The sequence below is a fragment of the Sparus aurata genome, chromosome 18 (genome assembly GCF_900880675.1).
Source record: "Sparus aurata chromosome 18, fSpaAur1.1, whole genome shotgun sequence".
Taxonomy (NCBI): Eukaryota; Metazoa; Chordata; class Actinopteri; order Spariformes; family Sparidae; genus Sparus; species Sparus aurata.
Genome location: NC_044204.1, coordinates 16,433,278 through 16,453,750, shown reverse-complemented (window position 1 = coordinate 16,453,750; position 20,473 = coordinate 16,433,278). Strand labels below are relative to the sequence as shown.

General features: G+C 43.4%; 1 protein-coding gene across 1 annotated transcript in view; it reads right to left on the bottom strand.

The window, feature by feature from the left end:
* Nucleotides 1-18,563: 18,563 nt before the first annotated feature.
* Nucleotides 18,564-20,473, bottom strand: part of pigg (phosphatidylinositol glycan anchor biosynthesis class G (EMM blood group)) — a 75,987-nt gene continuing 74,077 nt past the window's right edge. Inside the window, exon 13 of the mRNA XM_030397093.1 lies at nt 18,564-19,088. Coding sequence (XP_030252953.1) covers nt 18,866-19,088 — 223 coding nt within the window. The 3' untranslated portion in view covers nt 18,564-18,865. The remainder of the gene's footprint in view (nt 19,089-20,473) is intronic.

Sequence of the window (20,473 nt, the reverse complement as noted above, 5' to 3'; positions counted from 1 at the left end):
TGCACATTTTCAAAAAGCAAAGACATGTCAACTTGTCATGTAGGGCAGTGTGTTATCTTATGATCTGTCTTCTCTGTGGGCCGGAGCTTTCTTTTTTCTTTTTTTTCCCTGGTGGCTGATCCTTTGTTGGATGGCGACGCTGCATTAGTGTAATGACAGCCTTCGGCTCTGGTCACACAAAGTAAAAAGTGCTGACTTGCATGTTAAAGTTCCTCACTCTGAGGAATGCAAGGGAGGGTCTCTGCACAAGTGATTACACTGCAGATATTTGGATGAATGATGTACGTGGACAGCAGCGCAGAGCCGGGATGAGCCGACGGAGCCTTGAGTCGAGGGAAAGGGAGATCAGAAGTGTCTTTGGCCCTATTTGAGACTTTTAGCTCTTTAACAAGTGTAATAACTTTTTAAATGTTGTAGCCGCTCGCGCAGAGAAAATAATAATTGTGCTTTTTGAGAGAAACACAGGCACAAAGGACTCACACACGCCTTTTGCATTACATTCTCTCTAAATGTATGTGAAGGACAAAACCGCCCGTTACACTTATGGAAAAAAAAAAAAATCAATACTCCCTAAAAGCCTTTCATTAGACACATATCCATTTGTCTGTGTGAGGCTGCCAGAGAAAGTTGTGTCTGGAAGAGCTCCAGTGGCTTTTAAAAACCGGCAGTGGGCCTTTCATGACAAAAAAGTGGTTCACTACCTTTTTGCTTAGGCTTCCAAGTCATTAGAGTCGCTTGTGCCAATTCCTGAAAAACTTGATCCCTCTTTATTCTCTCTTTGAAGATTGTGATTTTCATTTCTCGTCTGCAGGAGCAACAGTGTTATAGCCTTTGTTAGGACTGAATGCACAATGAGCAAAGCTACAGAAAACCCAACAAAGAGGCATCATCGCAGGGGTTTAACAAATACCTGTGTACAGTGTGTTCACATCATCGGCAGAACGAGGGAGCATTTATATTCACTGATCACGCTGACACTGTATGCTCTGAAACTGTATCATCCCAGTGTGCTTTGTGTTGTAGGTGATAGCTCAGTGGGGTTGTATTCACCGAAGCAGGCTGTGCGTCTTTCAGTGTATTTACAGTAAACAGTACAGTAAAATCTAAATTGATAATCAGACACAGTGGATAACTTAAAGGTGCACTATGTAGATTTGTACAATATAATATTAACTTTAATTCCATAACCAAATAAACAAGCTGTTCTCAGAGGATATTAAGGTCCCTAGAACACTGTTTGAAGCTAAAAAGGTGGCAGGGTCCGCCACATGTAAACAAAGTAAAACAGTATTAAATGTTGCTGTCATAGAACAGAACATTGCAAATCCCAATTTCCTGAAGCCAAACGTGACGTATTCAAATGTTTTTCGGACAGATAGTCGATTTACAACGACAACACAGAGAAAAGCAACAAACACTCACACTGGTCAACCTGTATTTAGATTTAAATAATTGACATAAACGATTCACTGATCATCACAATAGCTGCCAATGAATTTTCTGGTGGTGTTTCAGTTCTAATGATTTAAACTAAGGCACTTACTTAACTTACCTGGTCTTTCTGGAACTTTAAACCGTATCACAGTTTAAAAAAGGGCAACAAAATCACGTAGCAGCTGCTGAGCCAGCATGCGGCATCAGTGGTCTAACTAATGAAGACTATCAATCTGCGTACAAACAACACGACAACAACAACTGTACACATTTAAATTGCGTGCAGGTGATGTGACAATCCTTTCCATTCATTTTGGTGGAGAGTAGAGAAAGTCGACCTTTGTCCTCAGGGTAGCGAAAAGAAACATGTCACACTTGGACTTCGGTTAAGTTTAGGCAACAAAACGGTCAAGACAGGATGACGTTACATATGAGATTGCTAAGATAAATATGTTATGTCAGCTAACTTTTGGACAAAAGTGCAAATCATTCAACGTTGACTGTTGGTGTTGCACTGGACATGAACAGCAGCTGGGTTTGTCTGCCAGGCTCGCTTGAACTTTCTCACTCTTGTCATTTTATGTCACGTGCTATCTTGCATTCAACTGAAATTTCTTTTTCCATGATGGTTTTTCAAAGTGTTTACGTCTCATTAACTTAAAATACATTTCAAAGAGGCTCTATGGAATCACTTATAGAGACTCACATGTATTAATCACTTTATTATTGACCAGATGTGAGCGGATTATAACATGATATGAAAAATGAGATCTTCCCTGTCTCTCTCAGCTGCCGGTACGAGGCCGTGGATAAGTTGTTTCATGCTGATGGACAGTTGATTTCTTTGAGATGGACTCAGGTCAGATTTTCCAGATAGTAACAGTAGCTAACATTAAGTCCATCAAGTTTCATAGAGTCCATTTAATATCTCATTAGTAACGATTATGTTTGGTTGGAGGCCTGATGACAACAGTTAGTCTGACCGGCTGTGAGGTTTTGTTGTTGGTTAGATTTGGTTTATCAAAGCAACACAGCACATTAAATAATCACAACAGAAACATCGGACAATTCAGATCACATCAGTTTTGGTATTTGTATGCAGATTAAAGGACCTGTGCTGTATGGCCAAACTAATATCTCCAAAGTCAATAGGACCTTTAATGCTTCATTCAAAGATGGTTCATTTAAAAGGGTAACATGTACCGTTTTTCAGCTTGAGCGCACAAATCCATACTCCGGGAGGTTTATGAGTTTGTCGATCAGTATCAGTGATTTAGTGATTACAGCCAAGTGCTGAGATTTATGTCTATTTTCCATCATTAGTTTGTGTTGGAAAGAAAGAACTGCGTCCAACCTTACCAGCGATGGCGCATTGCGAGAGCCCTTGCTTATGCAGCTCAACAATCCGACCACGTTCAACGAGAGAAAGCTTTTTGGCTTTTGCCATCAGGAGGTCATGACAGTGTGAATGCCTGACAGGAAATGACATTGAATCCACATTTTTGCACAGATTTTGGCTTTTAAAGGCTGTGGTCTTAAACTTTTGATCAGCTGATGAACAGCCTATTTCAGTTTAATTGTTGTTTTCAATAAATTGCTTACTCAAATTTTTTTTTTGTGTCACTCCCATTTCTTCTTTTTGCATTTTGAAACTCTACTTAGAACCTTTTTAAGATCCAACAGTGCAAAATGTAAATTCTTGCAATTTTTCAACTGGTCTTAAAATTTTGATCAGGAGTGTACTGTTTGTGTCACTTAGAGCTCACTGTAATTCAGACTGACAGAAAGACTTTGTTGGAGGAACAGTTCGATTGATCTGCAGCTGGTTGCCTAAAAGTGGTCGATGATGGTCACGGATGACTTAAGAGTCCGAGCTGGACACATCACCAACTTGCAGCAGGATTTGCGGATTACAATCGGCTCATCTCACATGGTGGCCTGCTGGATTAACACTTAAAGGGTAACCCCACCAATTTACACCAGTTTACAGGTCTTTTATCCAAACTCTGTGCACCAGATATCTGTTTGCTCCATTTGTATTCCAGCTAATGAGCAGCGTTTGCTCCGAAGGTACCTATATACTGAAAATGTTAATGCAATTGCCGAGCGTCACATCTCTCACCTGAAACTTCTCCAAGAGAGACTCTGCTATATTATTCCGAGTATGTAGTCATTATGTAAGTCCCTGAAAGTGCTCTTAACACATCCAAGGTGGAGTAAAATTACCAAGTTTTCAGGTTTTCAGGACAGAACCACCTCCAAACTTTTGCTGCGACTTGGACACGTAATCAGACCTTGAAGAGTCCAATCCCATGTATTTACCAGTGAAGGGATCTCAGTGCAGACGGTGGAAATGTGGCTCACGACGGGTAAACAAGCCGCCTCTCGGCTGCTGTGTAAGTCAAGCCAGTAGTAATTTTATGCAAACAGCGAGTGTTTCCCTTCAGGCTTCTTAACAACTGAGCAGAGTTTTAGTGAGCTGGATTCCTCTCAGTCGCTTGGAACAGAAAGTGCGGCAGGGACGCAGCAATGGGAGAAGGGGAACCCTGGCAGCGTCTGCAGCCTCAGAGTGAGCCTTGCGTCAATCAATAGCTCCTGCAGTGGCTGTGTTTTCACAGGGAGCCAGCTCTAAACTCGCAATAACCTCTTTGGCTCGCTGCCATCTGCCACTTAGCAGACAACTCCTGGAGCATCAAAAGAGCAGGGTGGTGCAGCTGAGGTAAGGTGGCTTTCACGGGGGGAGCTCCAACGTCAATTTAGTCCTGCAGCTGCTCTGTACCTGTAAATATTTTCTGCTGGATGGCCGGACGTGGCTGGTCCTTGCATCGCATGAGAGAGAAACGAGGAGCATATATGAATCAGCATGCTGCAGATGTGAAGTTCAACAGCATGAGGTCTGTGCTGACGAGGCGGAAAGCACTTACAAATTTATGACAGCACAATTTATGCCCTTTCACATGCACACAAACAGAAGCACCGGTGAAGACACGGCACACTGTAGAGGTGGAAGTTTCACACGTTCTGTTTGTCTTGTCCAGAGCAACACACTTTTTTAGTTCTTTTCAACATCATCTAAACCTGCAGTTATCACTTGGCAGTACCTGAAACACACTGTATTATCATCTATTTAGTTGATATGGAAAACCTGTTACCAAAATGCTGCTAATTTAAGCTTTTAGCAGATTAGTCGTGTTTCAGGCCACTTGATTAATGTGCATCCAACATTCAAGTCTCCTTTTAGCCAACTTTGTTTGCTCCCTGGTGCTGGCAAGTGGTTTTTATCAGAGCTTTTTCCACTGAAGCAGTCAACAGCAGTGCTGTTGAAAGCGGGAGAACTGAACCAAAACAGCAAAGTTGTGGCCTTAATGGCATAATTCACTTAAAAATTAAAATGTATTAATAATTCACTCACCGCTTGATGTTGATGGAAAGTCAGGTGAAGTTTTGTGGTTGGCAAAACATTACTGGAGCTTCACAGCAAAAAAGTGTTGCAGCTTTCTCCTAAAACAACTGAAACAACAACACAAATAATACGATAAAATGGCTCCAAACTACTTGTAATCCAAGTCTCTGAAGGGTCCGAAATCCCAAACTGATTTGAAAAGATGTTTTTTATACCTTTTATGGTATGGGGGACCACAGGTGTCATGGAAACTAATTCAAGCATAAGCATTTATCTAATTGTACAATTAAAATAGGCATTCATAAATTAGTTGACAAATGAATTTGTTAATCTATTAATAAATGGACTAAATTACAAAGTAATTCATTATTTGATATTCTGATGGGAAATAAAATGAGGAGTTATGAACAGAATTTACAAATGAAATATGAATAATTTGTTAATATGTAGTTCTAATACACAAAATACACAAAATACATACATATAGAGCCAAAACGTTCACAGTAGCTGCTGAACTAAAGATATTACAGTGCACCCCGTCAGTATTTAGTGCTCGAGGTTGACAGTGTGTTGAAGGTGTAAATAACGTCTTTTCGTATCAACTTGGATCTCCATTTGACGTTTTTCTAGTTTGATTTTCATGTTTCAAAACAAATCCCCATCTAACTTCAGTCGTTTGGGTGAACGCTTTAAAGCTTCTTTGCTGTGAAGCTCCAGAAATGTTTTGTGGACTACGAAACTTTACCAGCTGACTTTCAGCTTCGGGGCTGGATACATAATGACTGACTTTTTGGGTGAACTGTTAAAACCAAGACAATTACTCAAAAGACACTGTAGAGATGATGCAAACCAGAGACCCCAGTGATAATACTTTTAAAGTTCATCTCGAGGAGTGACTCCCCTGACATCACACATACTTATTGGATCCATTTTAAACTACATGAGAGAAGACTGGATTTGATAGATAACACAATGAAGCTACTTTATGAAACCAAGAGCATGAACAAGCATGAAAGAAAACGCTAATGTTTATCCATCTAACAAAAGAAAAAAGAGATCCACACAGCCTGCTCTTAAAGGAACAGTTCAACCAAACATTAGAAGTCCACAAAACATTTCTGGAGCTTCACAGCAAAACAGCGCTGCAGCATTCTCCGAAACGACTGACGCAGATGAGGACTTGTTTTAAAATGTAAATAAACAACCAACAAATAACATAAATGGCTCCATACAGCTCGTACAATATAATCCAAGTCTCCTGAGGCCCCGAGCTCCCAAAATGATTTGAAAATTGTTATTTACACCCTTAGCGAAGCTAAAGATGACCTCTGAAGAAGTTGCATGCCTGTCAAGGATGCAAGTAATTTCTTGTCAAATGAATTTTGGATCTCAGGGCTTCGGAGGATTATGGATGAGCTGTATGGAGCTTCAGTCACTTTTATACGTTTTAAGTCTCCATAGAATTCACCTGATTTACCATTGGCATGAGGGTAAACATTTTTGGGTGAAGTCATCCATATCCTGGATTGAGACATGGACGCTTTTCTCCTCAAGAGCTGCCCCAGGTAAAAAAGGTTCCAGCCAGATGCTGAAGGCCTCCATGGCTGAGGCGGCTGCTCAGTGCTGTAATCAGAAGGTCATCTGTGCCAGCTGTGATGGAAACGTTGACAAGGTGAGGTGAGGGAAGAGGACCTCTGGGCTCTGTTAGCCCAATAAACTCTTGAATCTGCCGACTGGTACTGGCAGGCCAAAAGGACAGCAGCCTCTGTGCTCATGGAAGTCAAACGTGTGGGACGAGCTGGGTGAGTCTATTGAGAATTCATTTTGGTTAGTTCTGCTCTGGCACCAACCGAAACAGGGCTTTGCCAGGCTTATTGGTGGAGAGTGAAGTGTGTCCTGCTTGGTGATACATGGCTGCGACTTGCAGTGAAAGGAACCCGGCTGAGGTGGTCTGGGCCTCTGATCAGGATGCCCCCTGGACATGTCAAAGTGGAAGGAGGCCCTGGGGCCAGACTCTGAACATGCAAAAGAGACTCCAGATCCCTTTCAACCAGTGAACGCCTCAGGATCAGCCAGAAGAGCTGGAGGACATGTCTGGGAAGAAGGTCGCCATCGTGACAGAGAATTTTAAATGGTAATTTATAGAATATTTTCAGGTTTTAAAGAGTGGGAGCAATTTATCACCAGAATAACAACATCTGCTGCTCTGTGCTAATGATGCTTGGCTGTAGCTGGCTATTTCTATGCTAATTAGCTCATAGCTGAGTTAACCATGCAAAGCAGAAGTATCTACTGTCTTGAAATATGCTGACGACTGGCATGTATCTGCAAGCTGAAACTCAGGGGGCTATTAGACTATCGCCTCTCGCTGGTACATGGTGGTATTACAGGACAGGTCATGTCTTCAACACAGTGCATGGACGTCTTTGACTTATGTCAGCACTGTTGTTTCTTCACACTCTGTTGATAATGTTAGTGCATTTCACAAATTGCTCCTTTAATGTCGGCTCAAAACTTCAAAGTATCCATCCATCCATCCATTTTCATCTGCTTATCTGGGGCCGGGTCGCGGGGGCAGCTGCCTGAGCAGGGACACCCAGACTTCCCTCTCCCCGGATACTGCCTCCAGCTCTTCCGGGAGGACCCCAAGGCGTTCCCAGGCCAGCTGGGCGACATAGTCACACCAGCGTGTCCTGGGTCTTCCTTGGGGTCTCCTCCCGGAGGGACATGCCAGGAACACCTCCCGAGGGAGGCGTCCCGGGGGCATCCGAAACAGATCTCTAAGGGAACGCCCTGCCACCCTGCGGAGGAAACTCATTTCGGCCGCTTGTATCCGGGATCTTATTCTTTCGGTCATGACCCAAAGTTCATGGCCATAGGTGAAGGTCGGAACGTAGATTGACTGGTAAATCGAGAGCTTTGCCTTTCGGCTCAGCTCTCTCTTCACCACGACAGACCGATACAAAGACCGCATTACCGATCCGTCTGTCAATCTCACGCTCCATCCTTCCCTCACTCGTGAACAAGACCCCAAGATACTTAAACTCCTCCACTTGAGGCAGGAACTCTCCTCCCACCTGGAGGGAGCAGGCCACCTTTTTCCGGTCGAGAACCATGGCCTCGGATTTGGAGGTGCTGATTCTCATCCCAGCCGCTTCACACTCGGCTGCAAACCGCCCCAGGACATGCTGGAGGTCCCGGCTCGAAGGAGCCAACAAGACCACATCATCCGCGAAAAGCAGAGATGAGATCCATTGGCTCCCGAACCAGATCCCCTTTGGCCCGTGGCTGCGCCTAGAAATTCTGTCCATAAAAGTAATGAACAGAACCGGTGACAAAGGGCAGCCCTGCCGGAGTCCAACATGCACTGGGAACAGGTCTGACTTACTGCCGGCAATGCGAACCAAGCTCCTGCTCCGGCAGTACAGGGCCTCCGACCCCGTACTCCCGGAGCACCCCCCACAGTATGCCACGAGGGACACGGTCGAATGCTTTCTCCAAGTCCACAAAACACATGTGGACTGGTTGGGCAAACTCCCATGAACCCTCGAGCACCCTGCAGAGGGTATAGAGCTGGTCCAGTGTTCCACGGCCAGGACGAAAACCGCATTGTTCCTCCTGGATCCGAGGTTCGACTATCGGCCGAATTCTCCTCTCCAGTACCCTGGAATAGACTTTCCCGGGGAGGCTGAGGAGTGTGATCCCCCGAGAGTTGGAACACACCCTCCGGTCCCCCTTTGTAAATAGGGGGACCACCACCCCGGTCTGCCAGTCCAGAGGCACTGTCCCCGACTGCCACGCGATGCTGCAGAGACGTGTCAGCCAAGACAGCCCCGCAACATCCAGAGACTTGAGGTACTCAGGGCGGATCTCATCCAGCCCCGGTGCTTTGCCACCGAGGAGCTTACGGACTACCTCAGTGACTTCGGCTTGGGTGATGGATGGGTCAACCTCTGAGTCCCCAGCCTCTGCTTCCTCTATGGAAGGCATGTCAGTGGGATTGAGGAGATCCTCGAAGTATTCCTTCCACCACCCGACGATGTCCCCAGTCGAGGTCAACAGCTCCCCACCTCCACTGTAAACAGTGTTGGCGGAGGACTGCTTCCCCCTCCTGAGGCGCCGGATGGTTTGCCAGAATTTCTTCGAGGCCGACCGGTAGTCCTCCTCCATGGCCTCCCCGAACTCTTCCCAGACCCGAGTTTTTGCTTCCGAGACAGCCCGTGCTGCCGCACACTTGGCCTGCCGGTACCCGTCAGCTGCCTCAGGAGTCCCCCGGGCCAGCCAGGCCCGGTAGGACTCCTTCTTCAGCTTGACAGCAACCCTTACTTCCGGGGTCCACCACCGGGTTCAGGGATTGCCGCTGCGACAGGCACCGGAGACCTTACGGCCACAGCTCCGGACAGCCGGTCAAAGCTCTCCCGGAGGTGGGAGTTAAAGATCTCCCTGGCAGAGGGTTCTGCTAGACGTTCCCAGCAGACCCTCACGATACGTTTGGGTCTGCCAGGTCTGTCCAGCTTCCTCCCCCGCCAGCGGATCCAACTCACCACCAGGTGGTGATCAGTTGACAGCTCAGCCCCTCTCCTCACCCGAGTGTCCAAGACATACAGCCGGAGGTCAGATGACACGACCACAAAGTCGATCATTGATCTCCGGCCTAGGGTGTCCTGGTGCCACGTGCACATATGGACACCCTTATGCTTGAACATGGTGTTCGTTATGGACAAACTGTGACTAGCACAGAAGTCCAGTAACGAAACACCACTTGGGTTCAGATCGGGGAGGCCGTTCCTCCCAATCACACCCCTCCAGGTAACACTGTCATTGCCCACGTGGGCGTTGAAGTCCCCCAGGAGAACGACGGAGTCCCCGGTTGGAGCACTCTCCAGTACCCCTCCCAGGGACTCCAAGAAGGCCGGGTACTCTGCACCGCTGTTCGGCCCATAAGCCGAGACAACGGTGAGAGTCCTATCCCCGACCCGAAGGCGCAGGGAAACGACCCTCTCGTTCACCGGGGAGAACTCCAACACAAATGGCGGCTGAGCTGGGGGGCTATAAGCAAGCCCACACCAGCTGGCCGCCTCTCACCGCGGGCAACTCCAGAGTAGAAGAGAGTCCAGCCTCTCTCAAGGAGTTGGGTTCCAGAGCCCAGGCTGTGCGTGGAGGTGAGCCCGACTATTTCTAGCCGGTACCGCTCAACCTCCCGCACCAGCTCAGGCTCTTTCCCCCCCAGTGAGGTGACATTCCATGTCCCCATGGCTAGAGTCACCATCCGGGGATTGGGCCGCCGGGGCCCCCGCCCACGACCGCCACCCATATCCCTCTGCACCGGCCCCTTCTGAACCCTCCCGCGAGTGGTGAGCCCACGGGAGGGCGGGCCCACGTTGCTCGTTCGGGCTGCGAGACCCGGCCACCAGGCGCTCGCCTGCGAGCCCCAACCCCAGGCCTGGCTGCAGGGTGGGGCCCCGGTGACGCCGATCCGGGCGATGTGCACGTCCTTGGTATTCTTGCTTTCATCAGGGGCGAGTGAACCGATCTTAGTCTGACCCGTCACCTAGGACCTGTTTGCCTTGGGAGACCCTACCAGGGGCATTAAGCCCCGGACAACATAGCTCCTAGGATCATTCGGGTGCTCAAACCCCTCCACCACGATAAGGTGGAGGATACACAAGTATCTTTGTGTAAAATATGCCGCGCTGGAAAATGAGAACAGATTTCAATGTGGAAGATCCTTTTTTATCAAAGTTCTACATTAAGTTCTGAACATTTTACTGACAAAGTGTAACTAGTAAAAATATATGTTTTTTTTATAAAAGTAAATGAAACTGTGACAACAAACACGTAATTTTGAGAATTTTGTGGATGCACACATTCAAAGACATCTTCGAAAAACAGTTTCCATTAAGAACTGAATTCAGCTTTTTGTCCACAACATCTCTGACTGCAGGGCAATAATACATCTTAAGTGCATCATCACAGTGGAGGCTTTAAGAGAGACTCCCACTCAAAAGTGAGCACAGCATGAAATGTGTGGTTCCTTTAATGATGGCATTGAAGTGCAGCTCCTGAAGGCACAAAATTATTATTTAGTGGGTGGATAGCAGATAGAGGGATGATTACTAAATGACCATCCTCCTACTACTGCCCTGTACGTGTAGATATGCTAGGTGCACTCTCAGGGATGGTTTCTTGTCCAGTTTTACCAAGTCAGGAGGAAACTTTGACAAAGAGAAACTCAGGTGAAAAGCGCCTCGTATGTCATTCACTCTCCAGAGCAGGCTGGGGCTGCAGACAGATGGCCTCTATGCACAGAGCTGAGAGACAATTTAATGGGCAGCTAATCACTGATATTACAGGAGGACTGAGCGTGAATGTCCTATTAAAACGTCTGATTAAAATATGTGAATGTTCAACTAAAATCAAGCTACGGAAGTTCCTTTGCATGGCTGTCTCAAGTGATACAAAAATCACGCAGAAACTAAGACAGTAGTGTAGTAAATCATTTATTTCATTATTAAGAACATAAATAACGCAAGAATTTAATTAGGAAATGAACATTGGAAATAATCCTCTTCCACTTTTCATAATTTCAGATTTTTACAACTCAGAAGATACAGAAATCAAAAGTAAGAAAGGGAAATCACTTCATTTTTGAAAGGATCACAGAGTGGACACACGCAGAACCAGGATGAACTGCGTAGATACAATAAATTGCATAAACACAAGTTGGATGTAACCAGAAGAACCAAATATGTAAATGTCAGATATTAACAGCTGGAAAATAATCTACTGCAGTCTGATGTAAACCTCTAATGTCTCTACTGACTGTTATGCTAACTACATTCATTCTTTTTCCGTCAGACCTGATATAAACAAATTAAATTCAGTCAACACATCAACAGAAGGATCATAACAAGGTGGAAAATATGCACAAAAACAAGTCCACTTTTCTTGTGATGGAGAACTGTATTGCTAACACGTGCTCAAAAGCTTTCAACCGTGTGGACACTACAATTATTCTGATCCATTTCATGGGCTGGTAGGTATTTGGATACAGAGGAATGATTTCACACAGAAACTGTCGTCCCATCAGATTTGTGAGAAGCTGCTTTGAGGCTCCTTGGTGCACCGGTGCAGTCAGGTTTTTACATAAAGATCCATGAGGTTTTAGCAAATAAGAAAAAAAAAAAAGAAGAAAGATGCCACTTTAGATTTATTTTCTCTTATTTCTTTAATGGAGTTCATTACAGTGACTTTGACCCAGACACCACTCACTGTTAGACATTCAGACTTCATGGTTCTGAGTCATATTTCATGACCTTTTGGGTAAATAAGCTACTTACTATTCTCTCTTGCATAAAAAAAATAAATAAATCCCAAATTACTTAAAGGTCAACTCCATAAATGTTGTGTGTTTACAGGTCTTATGTGGAAAAAGGTAGTATAAAGCCTTTTGTGGCTCCAGAGGAAGCTGCTTGTAATTTGACAGATTTCTTCCAGTGATGTCACTCAGTGGCTAAGGTGCATCGTGGGTAATGTAGTCACCAGGTTTTGAAAAGCAGTCTGCTGGTCTAGCATTGCACTGCTACAACACTGTTGGAGACATTACGGACAGTTTAAGAACAAGTGATCGAAAACGATCCAGCAGAACCAGACTTCACCTATTTTTATTCCACACATTCTTCTTCCTTTTCAAAACATGGCACCTACATTACCCAAAATGCAACTTAGCTATGAGGCACTCCATCACTGCAAATGTCAGATCACATGCACGCCTACACTTTTGAATGTGGGAAATTGTGGGAGTTACCCTGTATTGTCTAGCAGGTCATTTTGAATAAGGTTTCTTTTTTTAATGAGTTACAAGGAACCACAGTGTACTTGGACAAACAAAAAAATAAGCGAACAGAAAAATGTCCCTTATAAAAACACTAAATTCATCCACCAAAAACCAAAGGATAAAAATAACCACATTCCTGGCTGCTGGCGGCAAACTCCGCTGCCAACACCAAGAAAAATGACCGCTGTAATGATATTATCAAACTCTGTGTCCCAAAGTACAGTCTCTGACTCCACAGAACTAAAGCAGTGTCGCAGGTTTTCATCTTAGTGCAGAAGAAAGAAGTAATGTGATGCAGAGGGACTCTGCTCTGTCAAACATAATTGATCCTCAGCACTATAAAAAGTACTTCACAACAACAACATTCATCTCTATCGCTCAGAACAGAAAATCCATCTCTGACTGAGAGAATGGATTGCTGTTCATTTCAAATGACCCTAATTTGCTTTCAAAAATCGCAACAAGAGGGGAAACTTATGTAATATTTACAAAAAAAACAAATGAAAGTTGCAGCAACATACATTTTATCATATGCTTAATGTTGTATCTCCAAACAGACACACTGTGGGTTAACATGACGCCATTTTGTTGGCTAAAGACATCAATTTGCAAACCTGTTGTGACAAGCACGGTGATGTGAAGCATACTGACAGATAATCCACATGAGTGATGTAGATTATTAAGCGGTTCATAAACCATTTCCATCAGGCTTTGACAGATTTCGTACTTAACTAACGAGAGGAGAAGGTGCTCGACAGTTTGCTGTGAATTTAGGAAACGGTCACCTCGGCTTTGAGCTCAGTCACCTCAGAGCTAAATGTGTCCTGCTTCTTATGCAGACCAGCTCACCTCGGTGATCCATATGCAGCGTGTGTCGGTGTCACTGACCCTGTGTATTCAGATGTAAATCCGCTTGTTTGTCTGACTTTTCAATGATGCTCGGAACATTTAAAATTCCACTTCCCGAGCTGGCGTTGAGGTTGTCCCTGTCAAGGTGAGCCGCGGCAAACAACCACAACAGCAGCAAAACAAAGTGTGGAGCTCGTCTTGCATCAGAGAAAATCTCTTCAGAAAAACACACAGAACATCAGCGCTGCCTCTTTTCTTTAGTTTTTTTTTTTAGTTTTTTTTTGTTCTCCTCCCGTTTCTCAGTTTGGCATCTGCTTCTCCGACGCCTGTGGCAGCTTGGGGGATGTCAGTGATCTTAGCCTCGGGCGAGGTGCTGTTTCAGGGCAGACAGCTCATCAAGGTGAGTGACAAGTGTTGGGGAGGGAGCTTGCGATTCACTTTTTTTTGCCCCGGGGTGAAAAGTTGCACACTGTAGCTTAAACACTGAATCTTTCAGCTCGCTCTTTTTCTGGACAAATCTCAAAGGGTAATGATGTAAGAACTGCCAGGTTATAATCAGGAAGGAGCTTTGAAGTAGTCACAGCTGTTCATTGACATCACAGAAGCACATTACTCAACAAAATAACTGCAGGATGGAAGTCCCCGCTTTCCGTTTCTAATGCACCACAGTAACAAAACACTGTAGAACAGCATACTGTACTGCAGGAAGGAACATTTTAATGATGCAAATTACATGAGCAAAAATATGACTGGACGTTTTATGAGACTCTTCTGATTTTACTCTCAAAAATGGAGTCCAGAAACTATAACAGTAAAGTGTCGGACAGCAACACACTGTTTGCTCTTTTGGCTCCACACTTTTATTGGTTTGGACGATAGCCAACTTTACTTTGGTGGTATTTTCAGTGATAGTGCAAGAGCATATTGAGTACAAGTTAAAGAAGTCTGCAGTGCACTGCCAGCAACTGGAGATTAGATGACTTACACAGTGTATACAAGAGGATTCAGGTGGATAAGGAGAGCAAGTAAAAAAAGGATTATGTTCCTGCAGCAGAACTTTAAGGTCATCCCACTGCAACAGATTTGGGCATTTTATTCCTAACTTTATTTCCTACTGAACAATTTGGCAAATAAAGAAAACAATGAGGAAGTGTAGTTAAATTCTTAAAAAAGAATACTTGAAGGTCAGTATTTGTGTTTTGCCAGTCAGCTCTCACATCCTGCCTCAGCAAGATTATTGGAGCACTGTGTAGTTTTGGGGAAGACATTTCAATCAAAAGAGAAAGATCTTCTTTGACTGATTTTTTTCATTCCAAAACAAACCCTCTTTCTTTTCATGACTGAATAAACTGAATAAACAAACTGACCTTAAAGGACAACACAGTTTCACATGGTTTTACTTTGTTTATATTTGGCGGACCCTGCCACCTTTCTAGTTTCAAACAATATTCACATTTTCATCTGAGAACTGTTTGTTTATTCATATATGGGGAAAAAAAAATCATATTTCTGAGTTTGTATCATTGCCACATTAATATTGTAAATATCTTTTCTGAATTTCTTCTCCAAAACTACATAGTGCCCCTAGAATAGCTAAAATGCAATTAAATGTATTTCACACAGATCTGTTACCTAAATTACTAACTTTTGTACTTTCTTACTTTCTATGTGTTTACTTTTTATTATTTGTGATCGTGACAGCTGGAGAGAGACAGGAAAGACAGGAGATAGAGACACGAGGAAAGGGCCTCAGGCTGACACTGAACCCCGGCTGCTGCAGCAAGAACTCAGCCTCGATACATGATGTGTGCTCCACCAGGTGTGCTACCAGGGTGCCACTGCATGCCAGTTTCATGAAGTCATTCCTACAGGCAGCCTAGCATAACTAAAACTAAGCCCTTATTGTGATGCACTGAAATAAACAGGATTGAATATAAGAAAAGAACAGTGTGTCTGGTGGTGTTGCTGCGCTGCAGACCTCCAGTTGACATTGCATGCAGTAGAAATTCTTGCGAAGACAGTGAAATTGCTACTGAATTAATAAAAGGCTCAGTTAAGGCTGGAGAAAATAACTTAAAATGAAATACACCTTGATTTTTCCCTTTATTTCTTTTGGCTGGCTGTGCACTGGATGTCTGACTGAGCTGTGAACTGACAAGCTGGTCCAAACTCTAGTTAGATGTCACAGGTTGCTGTAGTTCTCACTTTAATTACATGGGAATCAATAAAATTACATGAATAAATTTAGGTCATTATCATATTGATAATGTTGTCATGCATCTAACCAGACTATGAAAAAAAGGCCAATTGTTTAAACTGCACGCACACAGATCGCCCAAACCTGAGCCTTTTAACCGATTCACCTAAATATCAATAGAAAATGTCTGGTTATACCCAACAGTCATACTGTCATACTATTAATATGCCAGAAATAGATTTAGTACATTTCCAAACATAGCATCTTAAATGCAGTATGACAAAAGTCACATCCAGTTGCATTTTGCAGTGTCAAAGACTGCATGCTTTGCTGGTTATTCTGACCCACAATCCTTTGCGCATCGGAAGACACTTCACATCAAAGGACCCTTTTCACTGGAGACATTTTGACTTGACAAAGCAGAGAAAGCACAGGTGGAATTTATAACATTAGTTATGTCTGCATTGTATCTAGGTGAGATGGTTCCTGGGCTCTGGTGCTGTGCATGCTTCCTCACTGACCAGCCGTACTGGAGTCATCGTTAATGTTATTGGTCACACCTTTGTTTTCCTGCTTTGACAAGACAAAATGTGCTGCTGAGAGAGCACAGACAAATGACAGCTCACTGACGGATTATGGAAGCTGCAATAGATCATATTTACATGGTGGCCATCTTCTTCTGACATCACACTGAGGGTGTCAAGCTCAAACGCTGTACCGCTGTGTTCCAGTTTGCCTGTCCTACAAATGTAGGTCGGATTGATTAATTTGTTATCATTTCACTGATCAGCAGCTGAGGAGATGAAGGACTATGGAATTCTGGAGGGGAAACAGATCCTTTTCAAGGTAAAAGAATGTAGTTGATGACCCTTTAGCTTCTGTTAGACAACAGCTAACGTTAGCATTCAACCACTTCCCAGTTTACATCAGTGTCTGATAGTGTAAATATTATACATAGAAAAGTATACAATAGGAAAGGGGACATTTCTTTACACCTGTAAATAAAAATCACTGGAAGTAATCAAACTTTAATGTAAGCTAGGAATTGGTTGAATGCTAACATTACCCAAGGTTTTTTTTTTTTAAAATATGTTTTTTTATCTTTAAATATGGTCCATTTTACCATCAGATCTTCCCAGTTGCTGATCAATCAGGAAGCACTGAAATGATAACAGTTTGTCAATTCTCTATGTTTATACGACTTGCAATGTGGAAAACAGCATAACTTTATCCAAATACTTGATCTTCCCACCCTGAGCGCCATAGCTGTGGAAAATGCCCGCCATGTGAATATGGTCAATGAAAGGGTAAGTACTATATATTTTTGGGGACTTTTGTGTACAATTGATATGAACTGCTATGGATGTGTGAGCAAGAGGTTCAAAGTTTGCGATGTATAATGCATGCAACAGTGTGCACTTTTTAAGGGAAGCTGCAGTACGTACTAAAAGGTAAAAAGAGAAAGTATGTGATTTGGAATGGAGCATATGTTTGTACGCAGAAAGATATCTAAAGCAGCTTAGTCTGAGTCATTTTCAAAGTGTCCCTGGTAAATGGAGGGTTTAGAGTGAAAAAGAACAGGAAGAAAATAACAATATTTTACCAGCATATTGAAAGTAATCTGAAGAGAAATGGAGGTCTTTCAAAAGCCCACATTTAAACCCATTTGTCTCCATATTACACCCACACAGGTGTTTCCACTGCTGCCTGATTAGATCTCTGCTCAGGACTGTGTGGGCAGTGGCAGACTCTGCTTGATTGAGGTCTACCTTTGTTGAACCCATTAGGCCAGGACAACTTAAACCTTAATAATTAGTGCTTACACCTTTCTTCACAGCAGACGGATTGACCAGTCAGGGCAGGAAAAATACAAGTGTTGCTGACATGCACGATGGTGGGACAGTAAGACAGCGCGTACAATAGAGAGCCGATGTTACGCCCCTTCCAGTCGACCTCATAGGACCTTATTATAACCTTATACCAACATTGTACAGTGGTCAGTGGGGAGGGACAAATACATTTTTGATCTTGTTTGAGGTTGCCATGAATCACACGTATGATGTTTGTTAATTTAAAAAAATAATTTCCAAGTGAAGAAAGTTGCAGTTTGATCAGCTGTCATTGATGTGGTCCCCAAAACCTGTAACTTAAACATTGCAAAGCTGCTCACAGAACTGTCCAACTCTCCTTTTACGTAATTGCACTTGTCAATCTGGCCAGGTTTATTATGATTTTCACCTTTTGTAAGTAGTTGTTCTGTGCTGAGACAGTGGCCATGTTGGTGTTGGTGACGTGTTGAGCGAGAAAATGTAATTCACCGACAGGGAACACAAAACTAAATGATATTTTACTATCTTTATGACAAACAGCAATTTAACTGACCTGAAAATGTACGCTTCTTAATTGATAACCATCATATGTGAGATTCATGGTAAAACTCAAAAGGGATGAAAAATGTATTTCCCTGTCTAACTACTGTACAATGTTTTTCGAAACAGGGTTCCATGAGGTCCACCAGAAGAGCCGTGACTTCGGCTCTTTATATCCGGACCCTGAAACTGTAGCAGCTAAATGGAACTCAGCCATCATTAATTTTATCAGTAACACCTGTGTTTTTTTCCTCTGGTGACGTTACTGCCCAGCTGCAGCTTTGAAGTTGTAATCAGCCAAATTACTGAAAACACCTCTAAGAGTGCAGGTCGACAACAACATTAACACATGTTGTTCTCCACACTACACATCAAAGTTATTCAGTTAAACATGCAGCCAAAAACTGTACACCTGTCCCTGAGGTAATATACCTATATACATTTAAAAAAAAAAAAAGTTTTTCTTTCAAAAAGCTTTTTTAAGTCATTCCACTTTTATTAATCCGGAAACAATAACTCCTCGGAAAGAGTGAAATATTTAAATACACTGCTCACAAATACATTATAAGTGTATTCTCAATGTATTTCTTTGCAAAGCAAACATCCAGAAGAAGGACCATCTCTGAAGCATCTCTTCACATATTGTGAAGGGATCAGTGTACTACAGAGTGAGGGGAAGCATATTGTAGTGTGTATCTGTCTGAACGTCTCACACACACTATAAAGAGACTGTGTCCGACAGGGTGACGTCAGGGAACTTGTTCGTCTTTGGCTCCCTAAGACTTACTGGGACTGTGGCTTTGCTCCATTGTGTTGAAGATGAGGCAGACTCCTGCAGTCAGCAGCAGGTGCATGGACTCGTACAGTAGTTTGGGTGAAAAGACACTCCATATGAAGAGATGGTACCGCAGAACAGTAACCAGCACAATGTAAGCTGCGGCTGGCACAGACCGCAGCAGGGCCAAACAGTAGCAGCCATGGCCGACTGCAACTGGGCTCCTGCAGAGGAAAAGGATTCATCAGAGAGGAGGAAAGCACTGCAGAGAACAAAGCATTTCACTGCTGTGAGTAATAGGCAAACTTCCTGTTGAGCCACAAAGAGAAGTTCACATGTGCACGAAGGTCATCCTCAGCTGCTTTATGTTTTCTCAAAAATGATGTCAAATCAGTAAAGCTGAAGCTCGCCCGAGGATTCGTAACAAGAGCTACGTTTTCACATTTTGGAGTTTTTACCTAACGCATGTACCCAGGAGAAGAGTCTGATCCCATTATCTCCTCATAATAATACGGATTGCTGGCAAATTCTGATAAAGAAGTTAATGACTTTAAAACCTGCATGATGGGGGGGGGGGGGGGGGCAGAGAGGAGATTAAGAGGTGATGATGTAAAACCAAGCACACACGGATGCACAGAGTTCATCTCTGACGCAGTGAAACACATGCATGAATCAGTACGGGGATCGTGCTCATTCAAACAGGCAGAGTCCCAGCTGAGGGGGAGGACACTTCAAGCCTTTTCCCAACACAAGAGAAGTAGGAGACATGGGAGATAGTCCAGTTTTTTTGGAGGTGGAAAATCAATCAAAGGCTGGTATATCACACACACAAACACAGACAGACAGACACACAGACACACACACGGACACACAGTGTCGATTTTTATGATGATCCGTATAGGCACAAATGTGTCAAATAATGAGCTTCTTTTTGAATGCAACACTTCAATACTGAGACACACATGTATCTGTTTCTATGCTGCCGTCAGAGTCAATAATATTTGATGGAACAATATCTACTGTCCAGAACTACCCCTGTGTGCTAAGAGTTCTAGAAAACGTTCAATGTCTTAGAAACTCAGTCTTGTTTTTGGTGGTGTTGGGCATCATTTCAGCCACCAATCACATTCTGAAGATGTGTGGTAGTTCGTTAAGATGATTAACACAAGGTCGCATCTGTAACAGCAGAGCCAAGATATCAATATTCATCGTATGATTAACAGTATTGGTATTTGCTGTGTCTGATTGCCGATATAATAAATCAATTTAAAAATGGTTTCTTTGGCTCTGATGCTGCATCTTCTCTCCGTCTGTGGTCTCACTTAATGTCCCACCCACAGAACTATCTGACTGGTTACATATCATCATTAAGAGCCACTGACTAATTTGAATCTGCAAAATTACTAGTAACCAAAGTTATCAAATTAATGTAGTGGAGTTAAAGTACATTGTAGCAAGTACAGTACAGTACTTGAGTAAATTGTAGCTGGTTAAATTCATCACTGGTTATTAATAATTTTGACACTAGTATTTGCATATTTACTGAAAATGTTTATCTGTAACAAATATTGGTCATTGGTTGACTTAAAGCGAAACTCTCGCCAAAAAG